Genomic DNA, 20,164 nt, shown 5'->3' with positions numbered 1-20,164 from the left:
TATTCTATTAGCTGACAGCAGAATAGAGGTGTAGATATCAGCATCTGTATCTATCGCACATTCGGCAGATTTCTGAACCGAAATAGGATGGATTTAAATAGTACCTCCAATGCCCCTGTTCTCTCCTCATCAGAAGCCTCCTGTCAAATGTAATTTCCTCCAGGAAGACATATGTCTAGCTGAGACTTTCCAAAACACATCCAAGTGATTTGGATGCTCACTTCTCATTAGCATTAACAACAAATGGCCATAAGCAGCCTTTGGAAATCTCTGACGCGTTTTTTGTGGCCATTAAATGACTCTTCTGGGCAACCTGCACAAGACATGACAAATCCCACATTTGTTTCCCTGTGCTCACATATTCATAATGCCCATGTACCAAACGTCAGGATTTTCCCACAAAAAGACAGCTGAGATGGGATAAGAGAGAGGGAAGAGTCAGACTTTTGCTGTGTTTGGATTAAAGGACAAAGTTCACATTCCAGAACTGTCTCCTCATCTGAGGGCTGTATGTACTGACTTCAGGACACTACCACAGTCACTGTTATCTTTTTGTCACCGCCTGAGGCAGACACGTCACTGCAATGGGAACAGGGCTCCAGAGGAGTTACATGGCTGCATGTGTCATATGCACTGAATTACAAGCACCGCCCTGAAGCGTGCTAATGTGGAGGGAAAGGAAAGGTTAACTCCATCTGTACACCTTATAGTATGTCCCAAAGAAGGGAACAGCTACTCTTTTGAGAAACAAATTTTTAGCACTCTTCCTGTCCATAAGAAGGAAACATGAACTAAAATCAAGCAAGCTCACTTGTAAACTGGTAACAGATTATATTCTTCCCTTTCCCCACCAAACCAAGTGTCAGAGGGAAGAGATTTCATTCTTGTTATATCCAGCTTCCACTTTTCACACTCTAAGAAGCCAGAAAGCCTTGTAAGCCACTTCTCAAACCAATCCTTTCAGACTGAACTGCCATCTACCACTCTAAGCTTTACTTCACCATTAAGCTTGTAGTAGCTTTTCCTATCAAAACCCTAACAAAGTAAGCCTAACCAACAAATATATATGCAAATACAGGAGGAATATTGAGCTTTACAACTCTGTTCCCCGGCTTCTTGATGTTATTTAACTGACATCACTTCCCTTTTTTTCTAATGTATTTCATGTATATATGTCTGTTTTCTATAATCTTCTCCATTTCTCTTATCGCTTCTATTCTAATAAACCACATGTCCAGATTCAGTATCTTCTTTAAGCAGCCAGACAGAGAGATAGATTGTTCACTGCAGTTATTAAAATTCTAAGTATCTCCCTCCCTTTATTTGATTTTACTGAGATTCTGGACATTTTCTCAACACCAAGATGGGATTCATTGGAATCTAACTCTGAAAGGCGTCTTGCATTGAAACTTTAATTTTGGCTCAAAACCCTAGCTATTTAAGATATCCCCAGAAGATCTGAACAAGGTGAACCTTTTTATCTGGACTATTTGCAACACTATTTTAAGGAGAAGCAAAAAAAAATGTATTTAGTTTCATAACAGTAAGAAAAACCCACAAAGAAACCTTGAGATCATTATTTGGCTTTAATGTATATTTTAACTCCTGACAGCACTCCAGATGACCACTTTGCTTAAGCACAGACAGACTCAAACCTCTAAATCTGACTTTAGGGGCATTATCTTCCCTGTATTAGTGGAATAAACTACTTAATACAGAGTTCTGCACCAGTCTGTCGTTGATGACTTACACAGAGGGAGCATTACATTAAGAGGCTCATCTCAGCAATGCCAGTATTACCTACAAAGAGAGACACCAGCAGTGATTCCTTGTTGATCCTTCGAGAAACAGCAGTGACTTGTCTCCTCATTTTCTCCCACCTTTCTGTGAACCCAGTGTCCTGAGTTTTGTGGAGAGCCACTCACTGGAGAATACCACTCTATTCACAGCTGTTTAAAGGCACATCTTGGCTAAAGTGGGAGTTGGAGGAGTTTGTTCAAATAAAACTGTAAAACCTACAGTAATTTTCATTCCTCCCCTTGCAAGCGTAACTTCCCACCCAGAATAGGAAGTCCCACACTAGCTGAAACCTCTATCACTTCCTAATGTACTTTAAACCTGCCAGCCTCAAAAAGATCAGAAGATGCAGTTTCTACTTTCCACACATTCCCTTGGGGCCACAGAAGAAGGAAAGCAAAATAAATGCTCCAGGCTGAAGAGTCTTCAGTTATATTGATCAAGAGAGCTGGAACTAAGAGTGCCCCAGCTTTGCTGCTATTATTCCCAGGCCTTTCAAAAGCAACCATCACTTGTGTCAGTCTGTCACTGAAAAAAAAACAACCTGAAACTCACACGTGCATCCTGCATTTCATCACGGGTCAGGTCACCAGTCTCCGGCCTCAGCACAAGAGGGAAGCCCTTCATTTACCTGTCCATTTTAACACCCCCCGCACAGAAAAGAGCCAGAAAGCAATTCACCTCACCCTAACTGAAGACTCTGAAACGCCCTCTGCAGGTTCACAGAGGCATTATCATAGATGATAACAGCCTCATCTACATGATTTTGCTGACTTTTACCCAGTAAAAATTAGGGAAGCAAATCCTACCGCTGCGAGGCTGCTCAGCTGCCTCATTTAAATCCAGTAACGACACACTGCAGTGGGTGTCAGCCATTGAGTCTATCTTTCCACCTCTTTTACCAGGCTCAAACACACAATGAATGAGAGATCTCACTAAAGGCATGTTGTGAACACCCTGCTGTGCTCCCAGTGAGCTCTCCCTCAACATTACACCTTTTCCCGGGTTTCTTCATTTTCTTCCCCTGTAAGATGTCAGTGTTAATGCAAACTGGTGCACCAGGCACTGCTGGTTCTGTAAATAACTGCCTCAATGGGACATCTTTTCCAGGACAATCTGAACGATTAAGAATGTAACCGCATTAAACGCATACACCTACCTTTACACCCCGCCTGTCAGATGGACGGTCTTGGAGCTGGATGTACACAGCCTCTTGGATCAGCATTTTAAAACCGGAGCATAGGGCTGGTCTGGATACTTCCACATGAAGTCAACAGCAATCAAGAAATCCCTCATGAACTCCCTGAATCCTGCAGTTCCTCGTCTGTGACTCAAAGCCCCGGTTGGACTTGGTTGGGGGAGCTTGTTTCTGTTGTTTTGGGGTTTCCACCACTTCTGCGCCACAAGGGACAGGAAGGTGTGCTTCTGTTCTGGGATCATGGATTATTCAATTGTCCGAGAGCGAAGTACTGTAATGTAAAGTATTGCAAAGAAATGCAGACAGGTTACTTTACAGCCAAACCCTGTTGATCAGAAATGCTTATCTTGTGGCATTCATCCCAGTTTTGTGACCAGATGTGGTTGTGCTGCTCATCCGCAGCTCCAAATACTGTGGCTTCTGTAGCTGGAGTTTTATGTGCTGACAAAAGGCACTGTAGCTCGCCTTACAACTAGCTGAAGGCTAGCACAGAACAGGTACACACCCGGTGAATCAAATTCTGTATGTTATGCTTCATTCTATGCCTTAATGCCTCATACCCTGCCTCTGAGGTACAGCAAAGCAGGTCAGGGTCAGCCTGGCCATTACAACTCACACAGCATCCTTTTCTTGGCCAAAGGCAGGAACCCTGCAGGAACCACTGCAGCTCCCTCGGCAGCCTCCTAGCACAGCACAAGAGCACGTTCAGCAGAGGAACAGGGCAGGCTGCACCACACCAGAGCAGACAGCAGGGCTGCAGCGATGTGCCCACCTGTACTGGGATGAAGGGTGGGTCGGGGGGGGGCTGAGGTCTACATCAGCACTTCTGGGCTCCTGGAGGGCCTGTGCTGGGAGGCCGCGCTCACCTCAGCACCTCAGGCCCACACACACAGTGTAAGGCTCTCGGAAGCACAACGTGAGGAGGCAGAGCAGCGCCTCAGCCCTGTGCGGGGCCGTTCTGAAGCCCGGAGCACATGGCAGCACCTCAAACCTGCATCAACACGGCGCCGCTCCCTCGGGAAGGCCGATGCGGGGAAGCCAGAAGACATCAGTCCCGCCCACCCTTACCGCAGCCGGCTCCGGAGAGCGCGGCCGCGGCCTCGCCTCACGCACAGCAATGGCACCGCACCATCGCCTCAGACACGCCAAAGGCGGGAAAACGCTGCTCAGCGCCTGCGCACAGGCTTCCGAGGCGGGCGCCACCACGGGGCGGAAGGGGCGGGGCGCGGCCCGGAAGCTCCGCGAGCCGCGTTTGAAGGCGCCGCGGCGGCGGCTCCGGCCTAGCGGGAGGGCTGGGGAGGGAGCGGGAGAGGCTGCTCCCGCGGGCCGGAGCTGAGGGCGGGATGGCCGCGGTGTGAGAGCTCGGTGAGCGCTTCCTTCGCCATGGGCAGGGCCGGGGCCTGCGGGCTGCAGCGGTTGGGCCAGGGCGGGCAAGCGGCCTGTGGGGAGGCGGGGTTCGTGTGTGAGGGGTAACGAGCGGCTGTGAGGCGGGTGTGGAGGGGGATCGGGGCTGAGGGTGGTGAGGGCTGTGGGGAGGCAGCTATGGGGTGGGTCTGGGTAAGGGGGTGAGGGTTGGGGGCTCCGAGTGCCCCACACCGGACACTAGGCCCTTAGTGTGTCCTCTCGTTCGCAGCACACACGGAGCAGGCTGCATGCCCACAGGCAGCAGGACACTATCGCAGGCTGTCCGGGCGCTCGGCAGGGGCACAGAACTGGTCTTCCACACACAGGTGTCCTCGCCAAGACCCTTCCTTTGCTGTGCTGGCCTCCCCAGGGCGAGCCTCAGCTGCTGGTACCAGGTGCTGTTACAGCCTGTATCTCTCCGGTCTGCAGGCAGAAACCAGGGTAGTGCTGCTGAGGCTTTCTGCTTCTCCCCGCTTGTGAACGCTTGGCTTCGCCAGGCCTGCACGGCTGTAAAGGACATGGCAGAGCAGAGGTACTGCGTAGACTATGCCAAGCGTGGCACGGCAGGCTGCAAGAAGTGCAAGGAGAAGATTGTGAAGGGAATGGTGCGCATTGGGAAGATTGTTCCCAATCCTTTCACGGAGTCTGGCGGGGACATGAAGGAGTGGTACCATGTGAAGTGCATATTCGAGAAGCTGGATAAGGCTCGGGCCACCACCAAGAAAATAGAAGACATCACGGACTTGGAAGGGTGGGAAGAGCTACAAGATGCGGAGAAAGACTTGATCAACAAGCACATCTCAGGTGAGGTACTATCAACCCCTTGTTCACTTCTGTACTTCACTCATTCTTGAGGTGTGCCACCAATTGCCACACTTTTACCATGAAATCCTCACTGATGTGATGACATCAGTATGACAAAGTGCTGCTCAAATCTGTGTTTCAGCCATACAGGAAAGATAAGAATACTCAATTCTAAATTCGTTTGTCACAACTTTTTATGAAGAGTGTCTGAGTGATTTAATTCCTGGGCAGAGAAATCCCAGGAGCATGCATTGGTTATTTTTTATTTCCCCTTTCAGCTTTTTTCCGTGATCTTTACTTTTATCTTGAGATCTGAAAAAACGTGCATTTTTTGTCCTTCCTCACCAGTTTCAGACTTGCTTGTTGCAGTATGTCTTATGTAGTTTATTGAGTGATATATGAGGTTATTTCTGACTGCTGGTTTGAACCTCACTGTTTTACAGAAGCTAATTCCAAGGCTGGAAGTACACCGAAGAAAAAAGTGATAGTCCAAGCTAAGCTCACTGCCACAGGACAACTAACTACAAAAGATCCATTAGGTCTCAGCAGTCCATCACCAAAGAAGTTCTCTGGCTTCACAGGTAAAAAGAATGCGATTCTGGGAAATCCTTCTCTTCTAATACCAGCATCAGAGGTGTTTTAACTTGGCTCAGATAAGTAGTTTTTATCTATAGAAGACAGTTTAGTTTTAATACTGTTCTAAAATCTGTTTTGCCAGAAATGGTTAATGCTTTCTGAGGTTGGTAGTCTTGAGTTTGTAGCATTCCCAAGGGAACAAAGTTTATGCAGTAACCCACGTTCTCAGGCTGACTTAGTCCGTTGGTCAACTTCATCAGACTGTGAAAGTCCAGACTTAAACATACACCATGTGGAGCTCAAAATCTGTAAAAACTTGGTTGTGAGGGATTCCCAGTGGTGGTGTTCATGGAAGGCAAACCTGTTATTCCTCAGCAGCTGGTCCTGAGAAACCACTGTCAGCAAGACAATTGGTGTGCAAGCACTGCCTGACCTGACACAGATGTGTAGCTCTGAACCACCCACTTAGCTCCCTCTACACAGCCAGAGCTAGGAATGTGCAAGGGTTTTGGTATTATAACAGAAGAGGGGATGGGGACATTTTTTTCCCCATTTTAGAAATACCTTGGAAAACATCTTGCTGTGAAGGGCAGAGGCCTATAAAACAGAAAGAAGACAGAAGCATCTGCCAGCAGGAATTCCTTTTCACCAAGGATTAATCGTATTAGTTCAGTAGAGTTATGGTCCCGAAGATTCTGGTATACTGTGAAGATCAAACCTGATATAAAAATAGGTTAGGGTATGTTTTAAGTCACAAATTTTGGCATAGCACAGGTCATTCTTCAGCTCTGAAGCTTTGCCAGCACACCGGGGTTGTTCTTTTCAGCTTGCCAAGCAGAGGCCGCTACAACTGCAGAGTTTACATCCTACTGTGCTTGTTAAAAAGGTAACTTCTCTTTTTGTCTTTGCAGCCAAGCCAAAGAATTCAGATGATATCTCTGCAAACTCTTCCCACAAGTCCAGCCTATCTGCAAAACAATGTGATCCAAAGCACAAAGACTGCTTGCTGCGTGAGTTCAGGAAGCTCTGTGCCATGGTAGCTGAAAAGCCCAGCTATAATGTGAAAACACAGATAATCCAGGATTTTCTGAAGAAGGGTTCTGGAGGAGGTAAGATTCCTGCTTGGCATTTTCAGCATATGAAAACCTTCTCAAAATGAACCTCAAAGTATTACTTCAAAAGCAAGGGTGACATAAAACCTGCTTGCTATGTGTTGTGATGATTTCAGAACTATGGAGATAACATTTGCAAAGTGAACTGTTTATCCCCATAACAAATTCAGACAAGAATGTCTCAGTCTAGAATTGCTGAGAACATTCATCGGTGCTGCCAAACTTAGAGCTGGGGTCACATTTGGAGGGCAATTGTGAGTGTATCCCTTAAGGAATCTCTTACGTGAAGCAGAACAGCATGGTGAAAAGAGAAAGCCCTGGTTGAAGGGTTTGATTCCCAGGGCCATCCTCATGGGAGGATAACCAACCAGAGCCCATGTGTGAAAACAAACTGTGCCCATTTCCAATGCTGTGTGCTGTTTTCTTTCCCAGATGGCTTTCATGGGGATGTGTACCTGACCATTAAGCTGCTGTTACCAGGCGTCATTAAGGTTGTTTACAACCTGAACGATAAGCAGATTGTAAAGCTCTTCAGTAGAATTTTCAACTGCAACCAAGAAGAAATGATCCGTGACCTGGAGCAGGTGAGTACAGGCACCAGTTCTCTTCCCTCCCTTGGCATGGCAGTGCTGTAATAGGGTTTTTAACTTCTACCTAAAACACAGTTAGTTTGGCTGTTAGAATGGGAGTTAGTGATTTGGGGGTTTTTGGCTCCTTGCATAGCACTTTTTGCCATCTGGAACCTTTAGAAAAGAATGCTTGAACAGAAAACAACATGTGAATTCACCTGCCCCACTTTACAGAGCAAGACTGAAATATTTAGGCAGTTTGGGCTGCATCTGCTTTGTCTAAACTGCTTTGTCGAGCATATTCCTGCATAACTGATTTATATTACGCTTTTTGTAACATCACTTATCAAAACCTGTGATTCAATTAACAGATCTGTTCCTGTGAGCTTAATGTGGTTCATACAGTTAAGCTACACTCATACAATTGCAAGTGCTCATGTGTGTGTTTAACTCCTTTGCACAGGAGTTGGTAATGGACTCTGCACGCTTCTGATTCATTGCAAGATGGAGAAAATGGGTGAATTAATGAGGCTAGTATTACACCTCTTTATTGTCTTGGTATATACTGTCTTCTAGTGACATCACTACACTGTTTCAGATCCTTGGATTTACAAGTGGATTCATCCTGAGGAAATAAATGGTCTGTGATGCTGCAGCAGTGAAAAATAGAGCAATGAGATAATACTGGTACTGTTACTTACCTTTCTTTTGCAAATGAAACAGCTGAGCAGCTTTATTTTGTGTCATGGCAGCTTCTAATGTTTGATTCAATTCCTTCATGCAATCCTAGCATCATTCCTGTGGTTTATCCTACTTATTGGAGCCGTATTGAATCCCGAGTGACATCCCCATTCTGTAGCCATAGCCCTGATCCACACCCTTACTTTCTTTCTGGAGACAGGGAGATGTTTCCGAGACCATACGCCTCTTCTTTGAACAGAGCAAGTGTTGTCCTCCAGCAGCCAAAAGTCTCCTGACCATCCAAGAGGTAGATGAATTCCTCATCCAGCTATCAAAGCTCACTAAGGAAGATGACCAGCAAAGTGTGCTGCAACATATCACTCGCAGGTGAGCACAGTAAATGGCCTCTGAAGGTTTGCCCTAAAACTGGGAGTAGTTACCAACATATCACAAGCTGGAACAGGTGGAAAACTAAGCATACCCACAGAGACTGAACTTCATGTCTTCTGTTAAGACACTCTACCTGCTGACCAGCATTGGAGAACATGTTTGGCTCCTATTCATGCCAGAGAATTTCACCCTGGCCTGACAAGCCACTGTTCAGTCAATACTAAACAAATAGCTTGCAAAACTACCTTCATGGGACTTAGCTGTTAATGAAGTTGCTGTACTTATTTACGTTGGGAAAAAGCCTTCAAGCCATTTAGACAGGTTGAAGATTCTTGGTGTGGCTCAGTCTGTGTTGATGTGATTTGAGGATGTTCCTGTCGCTTCCTTCTGATGCATTAAGTGAATTTTGGAAGGTATGTCACCACTGAGGCAGAATTAATACAGGCATTCAAACACAGAGATGTTAAAAAGCTTTTTGGATATTCTTTTGTGCCTCTGAGGTGTCACTGGTAACGTGTCCTTATTTAATTTTAAACCCTGCAGAAGGGGAGGGCCTTTTTTGATCAGTTTCTTTTTTTCAGCTGGCAAGTAATTCAGTTAACTGTCTGCCACTTCTGAGTCTTCTCTCGCATTTCAGATGTACGGGCAACGACCTGAAATGCATCATCAGGCTAATTAAGCATGACTTGAAAATGAATGCTGGAGCAAAGCATGTGTAAGTCTTACCTTTTGTTGTGAGAAACCCACCAGAAGTGGGCATTAGCCTCATAAGCCAGGAGCAGCAGAGCTGAAGTTGATCCATGCTTCCCCCTCTCCTCAATCTTTTGAAGGTTGGATGCTTTGGATCCCAATGCTTACGAGGCGTTCAAAGCGTCACGCAACCTCCAGGACGTGGTAGAGCGAGTCCTGAAGAACCAGCAGGAGGCTGAGAAGATGCCAGGTCTGAAGCGGACCCTCAGTGTGCAGGCCTCCCTGATGACCCCTGTGCAGCCCATGCTGGTAAGGTTGGCTCCCCTGCAATGAGCACCTTCAGCTGCTCGAGACATGGGGTTCTCACATGCACTGTCAGACCCCTCACCTTTAACAAGCAGTAGATGGATAAATGACTGTAGTGTGAGCTAATAGAGCATGCAGTGCTGATTTAACACCACTTTAGAAAGTGTTTTCTACCAAGAGGCCAGTATTCAGTGTACATGCATCTTCAGTGCCACTGCAGAAGCTAGAATCTTGACTTGTTTTCAGTCCAGAAGTGACTTTTTTGTTTGCTGTCATTCCAGAAGTCCATTCTTTCTATAGAAATAGTGTGAGCTTTCAACTGCGTTAGAGATTCAAATAAGTTTGAGGTTTTATTTGAACAGATTGAGTTAAGCCTTTACTTACGGGCTAAGCACACTCCTGCTAAAGGCACAGTACTTACACCTCTAAGTATTTGGAGGAGATAAGCACTGAAAAGGATATGTGTAGATGATTCTAAGTAAATGAGTAATTAAGGAAAGGAAAACTTGGACTGGATATTAGAGACCCTGGACAAAAAGCTACAAAGCATTGTTAGCTCATGAACTTTACTAAAAGGAACTTAATCTTTTAACCTATAATCTGAGTGAGTTTGGATGTCTCTCTCCACCTTCCTAAGGCTGAAGCCTGCAAGTCCATTGAGTATGCCATGAAGAAGTGCCCCAACGGCATGTACGCAGAGATCAAATACGATGGCGAGCGGGTGCAGGTCCATAAAAATGGAGACCATTTCAGCTACTTCAGCAGAAGCCTCAAGCCTGTCCTCCCACATAAAGTAAGCACCTATCAACCACCTCTCCTCTCTCCTCTTGCACTGGCTCCTCTAGAAACATGACTGCATTTCGCAACCCTTTCTGTAAGCAAGGGGAATACCTCTTGTTGTAGACTTTCCTAATTTATGTAGACATATGGAATCTGGAAAAGCAACCCTTGATAGAGTTGTAATCAGTTAGTTTTGGTGGACATCCAGAGCTTGAAACTAACGTTAAGCTCTCTGCTTTAGAGTCCTCTTACACACTGCATTGTGGGAGGCCTGATACCAGCTGCGTGACTTGGTTATCTTTGTTCAAGACTCATTTTTCTCTTTGTACAGTGTATACCACAGTAGAAAGCAAAGCTAGTGCAGATATGCCTACACGTGCCTCAGACATGCTTCTGGGAGAACCATCTGCACTGGGGTGAGTCCTTCTCTTCAGCCAGTAGATCTATTTTTCCTTCCTTTTCTCCAAGGTGGCCCATTTTAAGGACTTCATCCCTCAGGCCTTCCCTGGTGGGCAAAGCATGATCCTGGATTCAGAAGTTCTTCTGATTGACAACAAAACTGGCAAGCCCCTTCCTTTTGGGACTCTTGGCGTGCACAAGGTAAAGAAACTTTGCTGTGCTTGGAAGCTGTTCCTCTGCTGACTTCAACACACCAGCATGTGATCTGTTATCCCAGGGAAGAGACTGGGGAAAAAACAAGATCCCTGAGAAGGCTGATATCAAAGAAAAGGGACTGCTCTAATACACCAGATTTGATATTAATCTTGCAGAACAGCAAGAACATTTCAGCTCAAGATAAATATTAAAACCCCTTAGAAAACCCTGCAGTTCTGTCATTCTTTGAGCAATGTGTGGCAGGCTGGAACACCACAGTATGTTAAGAGCGTTTAGTCCATGTGAATGTTGTATAGTGTCTATATCTAGACTAAATGGTGGAGAGGAAGAGGACAGTAACATGAAAATTAAGCTCTAAGGGCTTTAACTTAAAGTAGCCATTAATCTGAAGTCTGGAATGGTGGTTGGGTTTTTGTTGCAGCAGCAGTGATGGATGGATGGATGCCTGAAGTCATTACTATTTGTAGTGGTGTTTCCCTGTCACTAGGAAATGAGCATGTTTTAGTTTCTTTCTCTGTGCTTTGACACGTTCAGTCTAAATCTTAATTCTTGGAATAATTCTGTCTTTTAGTAGAGGCCTAAACTGCTTATAACTAAAAGATTATGGAGATAAAAATACATCCTTGTGTTTCTGTCATCTTTCTAAACCTGCCTCTTGCTGCTTGCTATGACTGTGGATTTCTTTTAATTGCTCTTAATTGTCTTGCAGAAAGCTGCTTTCCAAGATGCCAACGTTTGCTTGTTTGTGTTTGACTGCATCTACTTCAACGATGTCAGCCTGATGGACAGGTATGTGTCTGGCACAGTGTGAGAGTAGCCTGACCAGTTTCCCTGTATGAACTTGCCGCAGAGGGAGAGGTTGATATGGGCTGTTGAGCCTAGAAAATCCAGACAGCATGGGAGGGTCCTTGCTGTGCTGAGAAGTTTCACTGTGGAGCTCTATCTTGCTTTGCAGTTCCAAAATACCAGGTTTGACTCTATTTCAGTGAGCGTGATTCAGTGCCCAGCTCATCTCTGTCTGAAACAAAATGCATGCTTAACATGGAACTTCTATTTTATAACTGACTCCCTGGAGGAAAGCAAGAATTGACTGTCCTTTCTGGAGCTCTGTAGGATACATCATTTAATTCTCTAAATAGCTTTTCTCAGTGTGCACATGTCTGCCACTTGCTTGTCCTTCATTCTCCAAACCTTCCTTCAGGCCTCTGAGTGAGCGTCGCAAGTTCCTCCATGACAACATGGTTGAAATCCCCAACCGGATCCTCTTCTCGGAGATGAAGCACGTCACGGTGAGCTCAGTGTTCAGACTGCCTGGCTGGTGATCTCATTGCCTGCGCTCTGGACACCCCATTGCTCCTTTACCACAGGGCCTTCTGGCTAAGGGTGCAAAGCCAGCGATCCCCTGCCTGTCAGGATGGTTCTGCTGTCTGTACAGGACTCCTTGAGCGAGTGGTGGTCAAGAGCACTGTGCCTGTGCTCCCATCTTGAGCAGTGCAACCACTTTACATAGTTGAAACTTGCACATCCCTTTTTTCCTCTTGGCTTCTTAACGATTTTGTGCCCATCATAACTTTGTTGCTAGGAGGAGCTAAATCCTCTTGTAACTTAGCCTTTACTGTGCAATGCTGAGCTGTGGAGAAAGACTGGAATATGACTGAAGGGAGCTAGACTGCTTCTGGCAACTTCAAGTACCACACAGCCCACATACATCCCAAGTGCTAAAAGCTGCATTTACATAGCAGCACGCTTGGTTTTTCCTTTCATTGATATGCACAAGGCCTATCTCCCATTATTTCTCCCCACTGCTACTGATTTCAGTAGTATCTTGGTTTTGGTGGAGAATGCTTGGGCGTTTGGGGCAGAGGAAACATTTGGGGAAGAAGCAAAGAGGATAGGAACCAAGGCAGCTGGATAGAGCATTAAGCAGGCTGAGAAAATCTCATCTTGCAGCTATAGGACATACCTGGGGCACAACCAATGTGTGTCCTCATCTCTGAGGAGTATGTTTAACTAACCACCGCATCTCTTCCTGGGACATGTTACCATATTAGTTACTGGATGTGCAGCAAAGAGAACATGGTTTAGTGCACCACTCACTGCTCCACGTGGAAAGCCTGAAGACCACAGCCCTTTGACACTCCTGAGCTAACCATGATGCCTTTCCATTTCAGAAAGCTTCGGATCTGGCAGATATGATCACCCGAGTCATCCGTGAGGGCCTGGAAGGGCTGGTTTTGAAAGATATAAAGGCAGGCTCATCTTTACTCTTCACTGGGTATGCTGGGAGTTGGGGAATAACAGTGGACAGATCTGTGGATGAAGCACACAGAGCTGAGCATCCTGGAAATCTCTGGGTTCTTGCTGATGCTGACATCCAATCCAAGTTGCTCCTTAGAGATCTGAGCACTGCTGTGCTCTTGCAGTGTTAAGCTGGGTAAAAGCAAGGGCTGTTTGAGGGGACAGCTCTCAGATGATCTTTCTAACTGGGGGTTCTTGCCCTGTTCTGCACAGGGTAATTATGAACCAGGAAAGCGGCACTGGCTGAAAGTGAAGAAGGATTACCTAAACGAGGGTGCCATGGCTGACACAGCAGACCTGGTGGTGCTGGGAGCTTTCTATGGACAAGGCAGTAAAGGTAAGTCTGTGGGGCTGGCCTATGCTGATGCTGTGAAGCCGTCGCAAGCCCACAGTCCTTTGACACCCCAAGATGGAAAAGGGTTTTGGTTCATTACTTTGCTTTTTGGAAAGCTGTGGCATGTCCTGTAGAAGCTGTGAACCACCCTGCTCTCCCCTCCTGCAGGTGGGATGATGTCCATCTTCCTCATGGGCTGCTATGATCCCAAGAGTGAGAAATGGTGCACTGTGACCAAGTGTTCTGGTGGCCACGATGATGCCACCCTGGCACGTCTGCAAACAGAGCTGGATATGGTGAAGATCAGCAAGGTGAGAGGGGCTGTGGCATGGAGGTGATCAAGGACTGCTCAGCAAAGGGCTTGTAAAAGCCACCTTCCTGCTGAGCTACACCTGAGTGCTGGCTTCCTGCAGAACTCAAGTGCTCTGCTGGGAAGAGGCTTGATTAGTGGTAAAGCAGATGAATACCTCTGACAGCAGTGAGATGTAGGTGCAGCCACCTCCCGAGATGAGGCACTGCCTGAGATTAGGCACTGAGTGGGAAGCCAGACACCATCTGTTTTCCTCCCAAGACTGAGTTTTATCGGGAGGAGCAGAGCAAGTGCCTTGCCTTTATCACCTATTGCATTGGTGAAGACAGTCACTAGATGGAGCTGCAGGTGAGCAATGCAAGTCAGGCTGGTTTGTGGCCGGACAACGTGCCACGGTGGAGTTGAGGCTTGGTGTGAGTGAGGAATCTTTACTTTTCAAGACTTAACAAATAAACAGCTGAATTTTAGTATTTACTTGACACCTGAAGGCCTTTTAAATCTTGAAAAAGGGTGGTTTTATCTGAATGACAGTTGGAGCACCACTGTTACCGTTCCCATATGGAATGTCAGTAATCAAGAGCTGCTACAGATAGTCTGTGTGATTCCCTGCATAAGATAAACTGCTGCAGGTCAGTGCACCCTGCACTGCAGGCTGACAGATTTTCCCCATTACAAAGGCAATGTAATACCTGTGATAGACTAATCTACTACAGGGTTATCTTTCAGCACCTTCTTTTTGTAGAATTAGGTTCATATATGTGCATAACTGCTGTCATTTTGGGTTTGTGCTTTTTGTTAATAGGATCCCAGCAAAATTCCAAGGTGGCTAAAAATTAACAAAATCTACTACCCAGACTTCATTGTTCCAGATCCAAAGGTAAGTCACAGTCACTGAACTGTGTTCCAGCCCTGACGCAGCAATTGCTACGCTTCATTTAAATGTACAAACTGTCTCTATTACAATCAGTCTTCATAGCTGGAACAGGAAATTAAGTGTTTATTTCTGAATCTTGCAGGTGTGTTTGAGTCTAAGAGCTCCCTGAAGAGATGGTACCTGCAGCACTTCTGGTACTTTTATGCATTAAATCCCTTCCAGAAGTGAAAACCCTTTAAATTTGAGGCATGAAAAATCTGACTTAAAACATTTGAAGCACAAGTGTACCCCAAAAGTTGCTGGTTTACAGAATTTATCAGTATGCCTTGGGCCATGTATGGCTGATGGACAGAAAAGCTGCTGTTTAGAAGTTGGCATTCTGTGTTATGACTGTAGTGATAGGACAGGGGGTAATGGGTTAAAACTTAAACAGGGAAGATTTAGGTTAGATATAAGGCAGAAGCTCTTCCCTGTGAGGGTGCTGAGGCACTGGCACAGGGTGCCCAGAGAAGCTGTGGCTGCCCCATCCCTGGCAGTGCTCAAGGCCAGGTTGGACACAGGGGCTTGGAGCAAGCTGCTCCAGTGGAAGGGGTCCCTGCCCGTGGCAGGGGTTGGAGCTGGATGAGCTTTAAGGTCCCTTCCAAGCCAAACCAGCCTGGGATTCTATCATTAGTTGAGGTTCTTTGACTCACTGAAAAAAGTTTGTCAAATGAAGGTGACCAAGGTGAGTTTGTGGGTATGGAACTGTGTGCTGGGGTGGGGAAGCAGGGTTGTGGCAGGGGAAGAAGAACACAGACACATCAAGTTAGTTCATGAGAGAGCACAGGAATGTGACCCGGCTTCCTCAATCCTGTGTTTAGAAAGCCCCAGTGTGGGAGATCACAGGGGCCGAGTTCTCTAAAGCTGAAGCCCACACTGCAGACGGGATCTCCATTCGCTTCCCTCGCTGTACCCGCATTCGAGATGACAAAGACTGGAAGACAGCCACCAACCTCCAGCAGCTAAAGGTGAGTTCATGCAGTGTGTCTGCAACGTGTTAGAGAAGAAGTTCTGACTCAAAAGACACATTTGGGTAGCAGGGTGTGTAGTGAAGATGTCTGCTGGCTGGTACCTGTTTAATCTAGGCTCAGCCTGCTTGCTGGGTTATTTTGATGTGGGTTTTATTCTTTCAATGGGGCCTCTCGAGTTGTGTTGTGCAGTTTCAGGGAAGTCAGTGCTGGCAGCTGGTTGTATCAGCTCTTGTAACAGCCTTCATAGTGAGGCATTTCCTTCCTGAAAGAGGTGACCTTTATTCTCTTGTTTATGGTCATTCGGTCTCCCATTAATTGCTGAGATTGAGGGAGGCATCTGGGAAGTGACATGGGGGAAACCGGCCAAGTTCCAGGGCACAGGGGCCACGTGGTGGGCAGCCAGGCCCCCTGTACTGCATTCACCCATGCAGCTTCCATACCTCCCGCACTGGGAAGCGGGCTGGCCTGCTGCCACCCCAGCTGCTCCTGAGCTCTGGTCTTAGGTCTCAGCCTAGTTATTGTCATTTGGGCTGTCTTCACGCCGCCTACAGGGGTCCTGGCAGCAGACTGAAGCACTTGTTATGCCATTGAAGCAAGGAGGGATTCTGGCTCCCTATGCAGGTGAAGGAAAAGTAAAATACCTTCTTCAGACAGACTGTTCCTTGTGTGAGCAGTGGGCCTTTTTCAGGCTAGGAGCCAGGCTCTGAAGAGGTACTCTTGTCTTGCTCTGTAGCAGATGTGAATAGCATTTGGTAGTATGGCTTCCCTTAACGCCAAGTAGCTGGGTGGAAAGCAGAGAGCTTGGACAGAGTAGACAAGGAAATGGCTACAAGAGGAAGAACAAGTATTTGAGCAAACATATCAAACTCGAGAAGACCACACGTTACATCTCTGATCTAATGTCAGAGGTTTCCCTGTGGTTAAAGGCAGTGCTTTATTCCTGGTGGGACAGGAGCTGTACCAACTCTCCAAAGAGAAGGCTGATTTCAATGTTACTGCTGGGGAGGAAGATGAGTCCACGGCTGGCAGCAGTGGAGAGAATGAGGGCAATTCCAGGTCTTCCACACCACACAGCACTATTAAGACTCCCCCAAGCAAGTCACCTGCAAAAGCCCAGAAGCCAGAAGGTAAGATGGTGCTTTGGGGAGAGGAACTGCAGGGTGTGCTCTGTGCCTTTGGAGAGGCTGCCTTCTGTCAGGTGCTTGAAGATCCTGTGGCAGCTTCCATGTGTATGTCAGGGGTCACGAGCAAAGCTGTGTTTACATAGAATCATAGAATGGTTTGGGTTGGAAAGGACCTTAAGATCATCCAGTTCCAACCCCCTGCCATGGGCAGGGACACCTCACACTAAACCATGGCACCCAAGGCTTCGTCCAACCTGGCCTTGAACACTGCCAGGGATGGAGCATTCACAGCCTCCTTGGGCAACCCATTCCAGTGCTTCAGCACCCTAACAGGAAAGAATTTCCTCCTTATATCCAATCTAAACTTCCCCTGTTTAAGTTTGAACCCGTTACCCCTTGTCCTACCATTACAGTCCCTAATGAAGAGTCCCTCCCCAGCATCCCTATAGGCCCCCTTCAGATACTGGAAGGCTGCTATGAGGTCTCCACGCAGCCTTCTCTTCTCCAGGCTGAGCAGCCCCAGCTTTCTCAGCCTGTCTTCATACAGGAGGTGCTCCAGTCCCCTGATCATCCTCGTTGCCCTCCTCTGGACTTGTTCCAACAGTTCCATGTCCTTTTTATGTTTGGCCTGTGTTGCTTGAGCACAGACTGAACAGCCACAGCTCTGAGCTGGGAGCAAGAAAAGATGGGAACAGCACTGACGATGCTGTTTAGGCAACTCACTTGGACAATAAAAGCTCTCTGGGATTATATGCTGCTTGGAAGTGGGTATCTTGAACCTAGCAGTCTGTTATAATTCATACCAAAACTGCTTTGGAGTGATTCCTCTGGGGCTGCAGTCCCTTTAATCTTGACTAGCTCCAGGTCCTTAGCAGAAGGTGTAAGACTGATCTGAACAGCAGACCTGCTGCTCCTGTTCCTGCAGATCTCATGCTCTCTGGTTAGATGTTTTTTGGCCATGAACCAGTATTTAGTTTTATTGGCTCAAGTTCATGCATGTAACAGGGCACCTGGATGGAGGGGATTTCCAGGTTGCAGAGCTGTGACATGAGTTTGCCTCACCAGCACTTTGCCACTGGAGAGGAACTGAGGCAGTGCAGTGACAGCCAGCAGGGAAGCTCAGCAGCTCCATGAGGGCAGGAACATGCCCCACACCATTGGCAGTACTAACTCTTACTTAGTTACATTCTAATACACAGGTTTTCCAAAAAGGGGGAGGAACTTTTTCCTTTTCCTCTCCTTCATTCCTCCCCCCTTTTAATGCACAACCCGTATCTGGACAGAGAGCACAAATGAGACAAGGTTTTTGTTTCTAGAGAGCAAAGCAGTCATTGGATCCCCTCAAAAATCAGAAGAGAAACGAGGTGAGAAGAGGAAAGCATCCGAGATGGAAGACAATGGCAAAAAGGTATGGTCAACTGGGCAGCAGCCACTTTGGGTGGGAAGGAGCTGAGGCACCTTTGGTTCTCTTCTCCTCTGCCTTCCATCAGGAGAGCTGGAAATCCTACAGCAGCACCCTAAGTTAAAAAGACACGTAAAGGCAGAAATAGCATCAAGTCCCCTGGTAAAGGCAGCAGATGGCTGGCCTCTCCAGTTTGTAGAGCTGATGTAACTGGGTTTGTCGTGCTAAAGGCCAATGTTCTCCTCACCCACTGACAATGTCCTGCTCTGTGAAGCATTGAGACTGCTGAGTGGCTGCTTTTCCTGAGTGCTGCATATGGCAGAGCTGGGAGGTATAGGAGAGAGCTGTCCTTTCTAGCCCATTGTGCAGCAAACTGTGGGAGTGTGATAAGAGTCACTGAGTCCTGATGAGCCTGGAGCAGTTATTGTGATATAAACACCAAGTTCTCCCCCGGGGTTGTTATGTTTTCCTACTTTAACTAAGAAGCATCAGCTTGTAAAGACAGACATTAAGATCATGGTTACTGGACCACATCAGCATCATCACTACAGGGAGGAATGGGATAATAAGTCTCTTTAGCTGGGACAGTGCCGTTCAGCTGGAACATCTGGCTTGCAGAGGACCCATGTGGGTGCTGCTTCTGTGTATGATTTAACAGTAGTCCCATTATTAGGTGTGGGATTAGAATGAGAACCGTGGGAACTGCAAACAGACTCGCTCATGCCTTCAAAGCTCTTTAGTGTCATTTCCAGACACTTCCAGGCTTTTCCAACCTGTGCTTCTCTCTCACAATCTGCAGATACTGCTGGACATATTCACTGGTGTGAAGCTCTATCTGTCGCCCTCTGTGAAGGACTATGACAAAATCCAGCGGTACTTTATAGCATATGATGGGGACCTTGTGACAGAGTCTGACACAGCCTCAGCAACCCATGTTATAGGGGACATCAATGATAATCCTGGTGCTAAGCGTGTGTCTCCCAAGTGGATCTGGGAGTGCATCCGGAAGCAGAGGCTGGTAGCCCCATGCTAGCAATGGGGGGCAGCTGAGCAGTCCTGACACAAGAACAGCTGAGAAGTAGGTAGGTGGAAGAAACAGTGAGGTTCCTCTGTGGAGACGTGGATAGAAATGAAGTGCCCACGACCATCCGAGGTAGTTCTAAAGATCCATATGGAATCAATTAAAACAGCTCTGTGAGGAAGTGTCACTGCTGACTCTCTTTTTCTGCCCATACTGTAGGCTGCTGCACTTACCCTGGTGCTGCTTTAGTTTCTGGGTTTTTAAAGTCTGGGTATTTTTATAGATAAATAAAACTGAAGCAGTTGCTCCTTTGCTGTCAGGACTTATTTCCCAACAGTTACTCTCTGCTGGGCCAGGAACACAGCCCATCAGCCCTGGGAAACCACCAGCTGTGGACTGCTGCATGGCTACAACTCACATGAAGGACACGTGTCCTGCTCCTGCTTTGACTTTGCTTTCCTAACACTCAGCACAGGTCTGTATCTGGTGGCAGTGTGCACCTCTGCGGTAGGTTTCATACCAAAACTGGGGCACCAAATGATCTTCCATTGCAGCAACTGCTGTAGCATTCTCTGAGCATCCCCTTGGGGGGTTTCTTCTCTAGAATATGCTGCTCTTGTTTCACCAAGGAAAAGTCGAGGCAAGAAGAATTCTACCACCTCAGTAGTTGCAACACCTTATCTGAAGCTGTTCACAGCTACTGCAAGTACTTGAATATTAAGGAAATAAGGAAGATGGGGTTTAGGAACAGGGGTCCATTTTAACTGTTAGGCAAATACCACTGTGACTCTGCATGACATACTCGTGACTGCATGAGCAGGGCGGGTGCATGTGTACATGATGGAAGGAAAGTCAAGTTGACCAGTTTA

General features: G+C 46.9%; 1 protein-coding gene across 1 annotated transcript; it reads left to right on the top strand.

The window, feature by feature from the left end:
• The first annotated feature begins 4,633 nt into the window (after positions 1-4,633).
• LIG3 (DNA ligase 3) lies at positions 4,634-19,599 on the top strand. Its single transcript, XM_061355573.1, has 19 exons — positions 4,634-5,203; positions 5,647-5,784; positions 6,691-6,888; positions 7,324-7,475; positions 8,362-8,528; positions 9,169-9,246; positions 9,362-9,530; positions 10,165-10,320; positions 10,776-10,907; positions 11,632-11,711; positions 12,124-12,211; positions 13,094-13,171; positions 13,434-13,557; positions 13,723-13,865; positions 14,667-14,741; positions 15,599-15,745; positions 16,701-16,875; positions 18,189-18,280; positions 19,074-19,599. Exons 1-19 carry the CDS (start codon positions 4,648-4,650, stop codon positions 19,305-19,307), a joined length of 2,982 nt encoding a protein of 993 aa, XP_061211557.1. The 5' UTR covers positions 4,634-4,647; the 3' UTR covers positions 19,308-19,599.
• The last annotated feature ends 565 nt before the right edge of the window (positions 19,600-20,164 follow it).

This window comes from Neopsephotus bourkii, unplaced genomic scaffold, assembly GCF_033783945.1.
Source record: "Neopsephotus bourkii isolate Nb327-2 ecotype Australia unplaced genomic scaffold, CSIRO-AGI_Nbou_v1 NB_804, whole genome shotgun sequence".
Classification (NCBI taxonomy): domain Eukaryota; kingdom Metazoa; phylum Chordata; class Aves; order Psittaciformes; family Psittacidae; genus Neopsephotus; species Neopsephotus bourkii.
The sequence above is the reverse complement of the archived record's forward strand: the minus strand, read 5'-3'. Positions and strand labels throughout refer to the sequence as shown.

What these genes read in the sequence shown, in the direction of transcription:
- LIG3 (XM_061355573.1), top strand. Translation starts at nt 4,648, where the DNA reads ATGCCCACAGGCAGCAGGACACTATCGCAGGCTGTCCGGGCGCTCGGC. An exon ending in AGCCTGTCCTCCCACATAAA is followed by an intron (nt 10,321 to 10,775) that starts GTAAGCACCTAT and finishes CTTTTCTCCAAG; the next exon opens with GTGGCCCATTTTAAGGACTT. An exon ending in GGACTCTTGGCGTGCACAAG is followed by an intron (nt 10,908 to 11,631) that starts GTAAAGAAACTT and finishes ATTGTCTTGCAG; the next exon opens with AAAGCTGCTTTCCAAGATGC.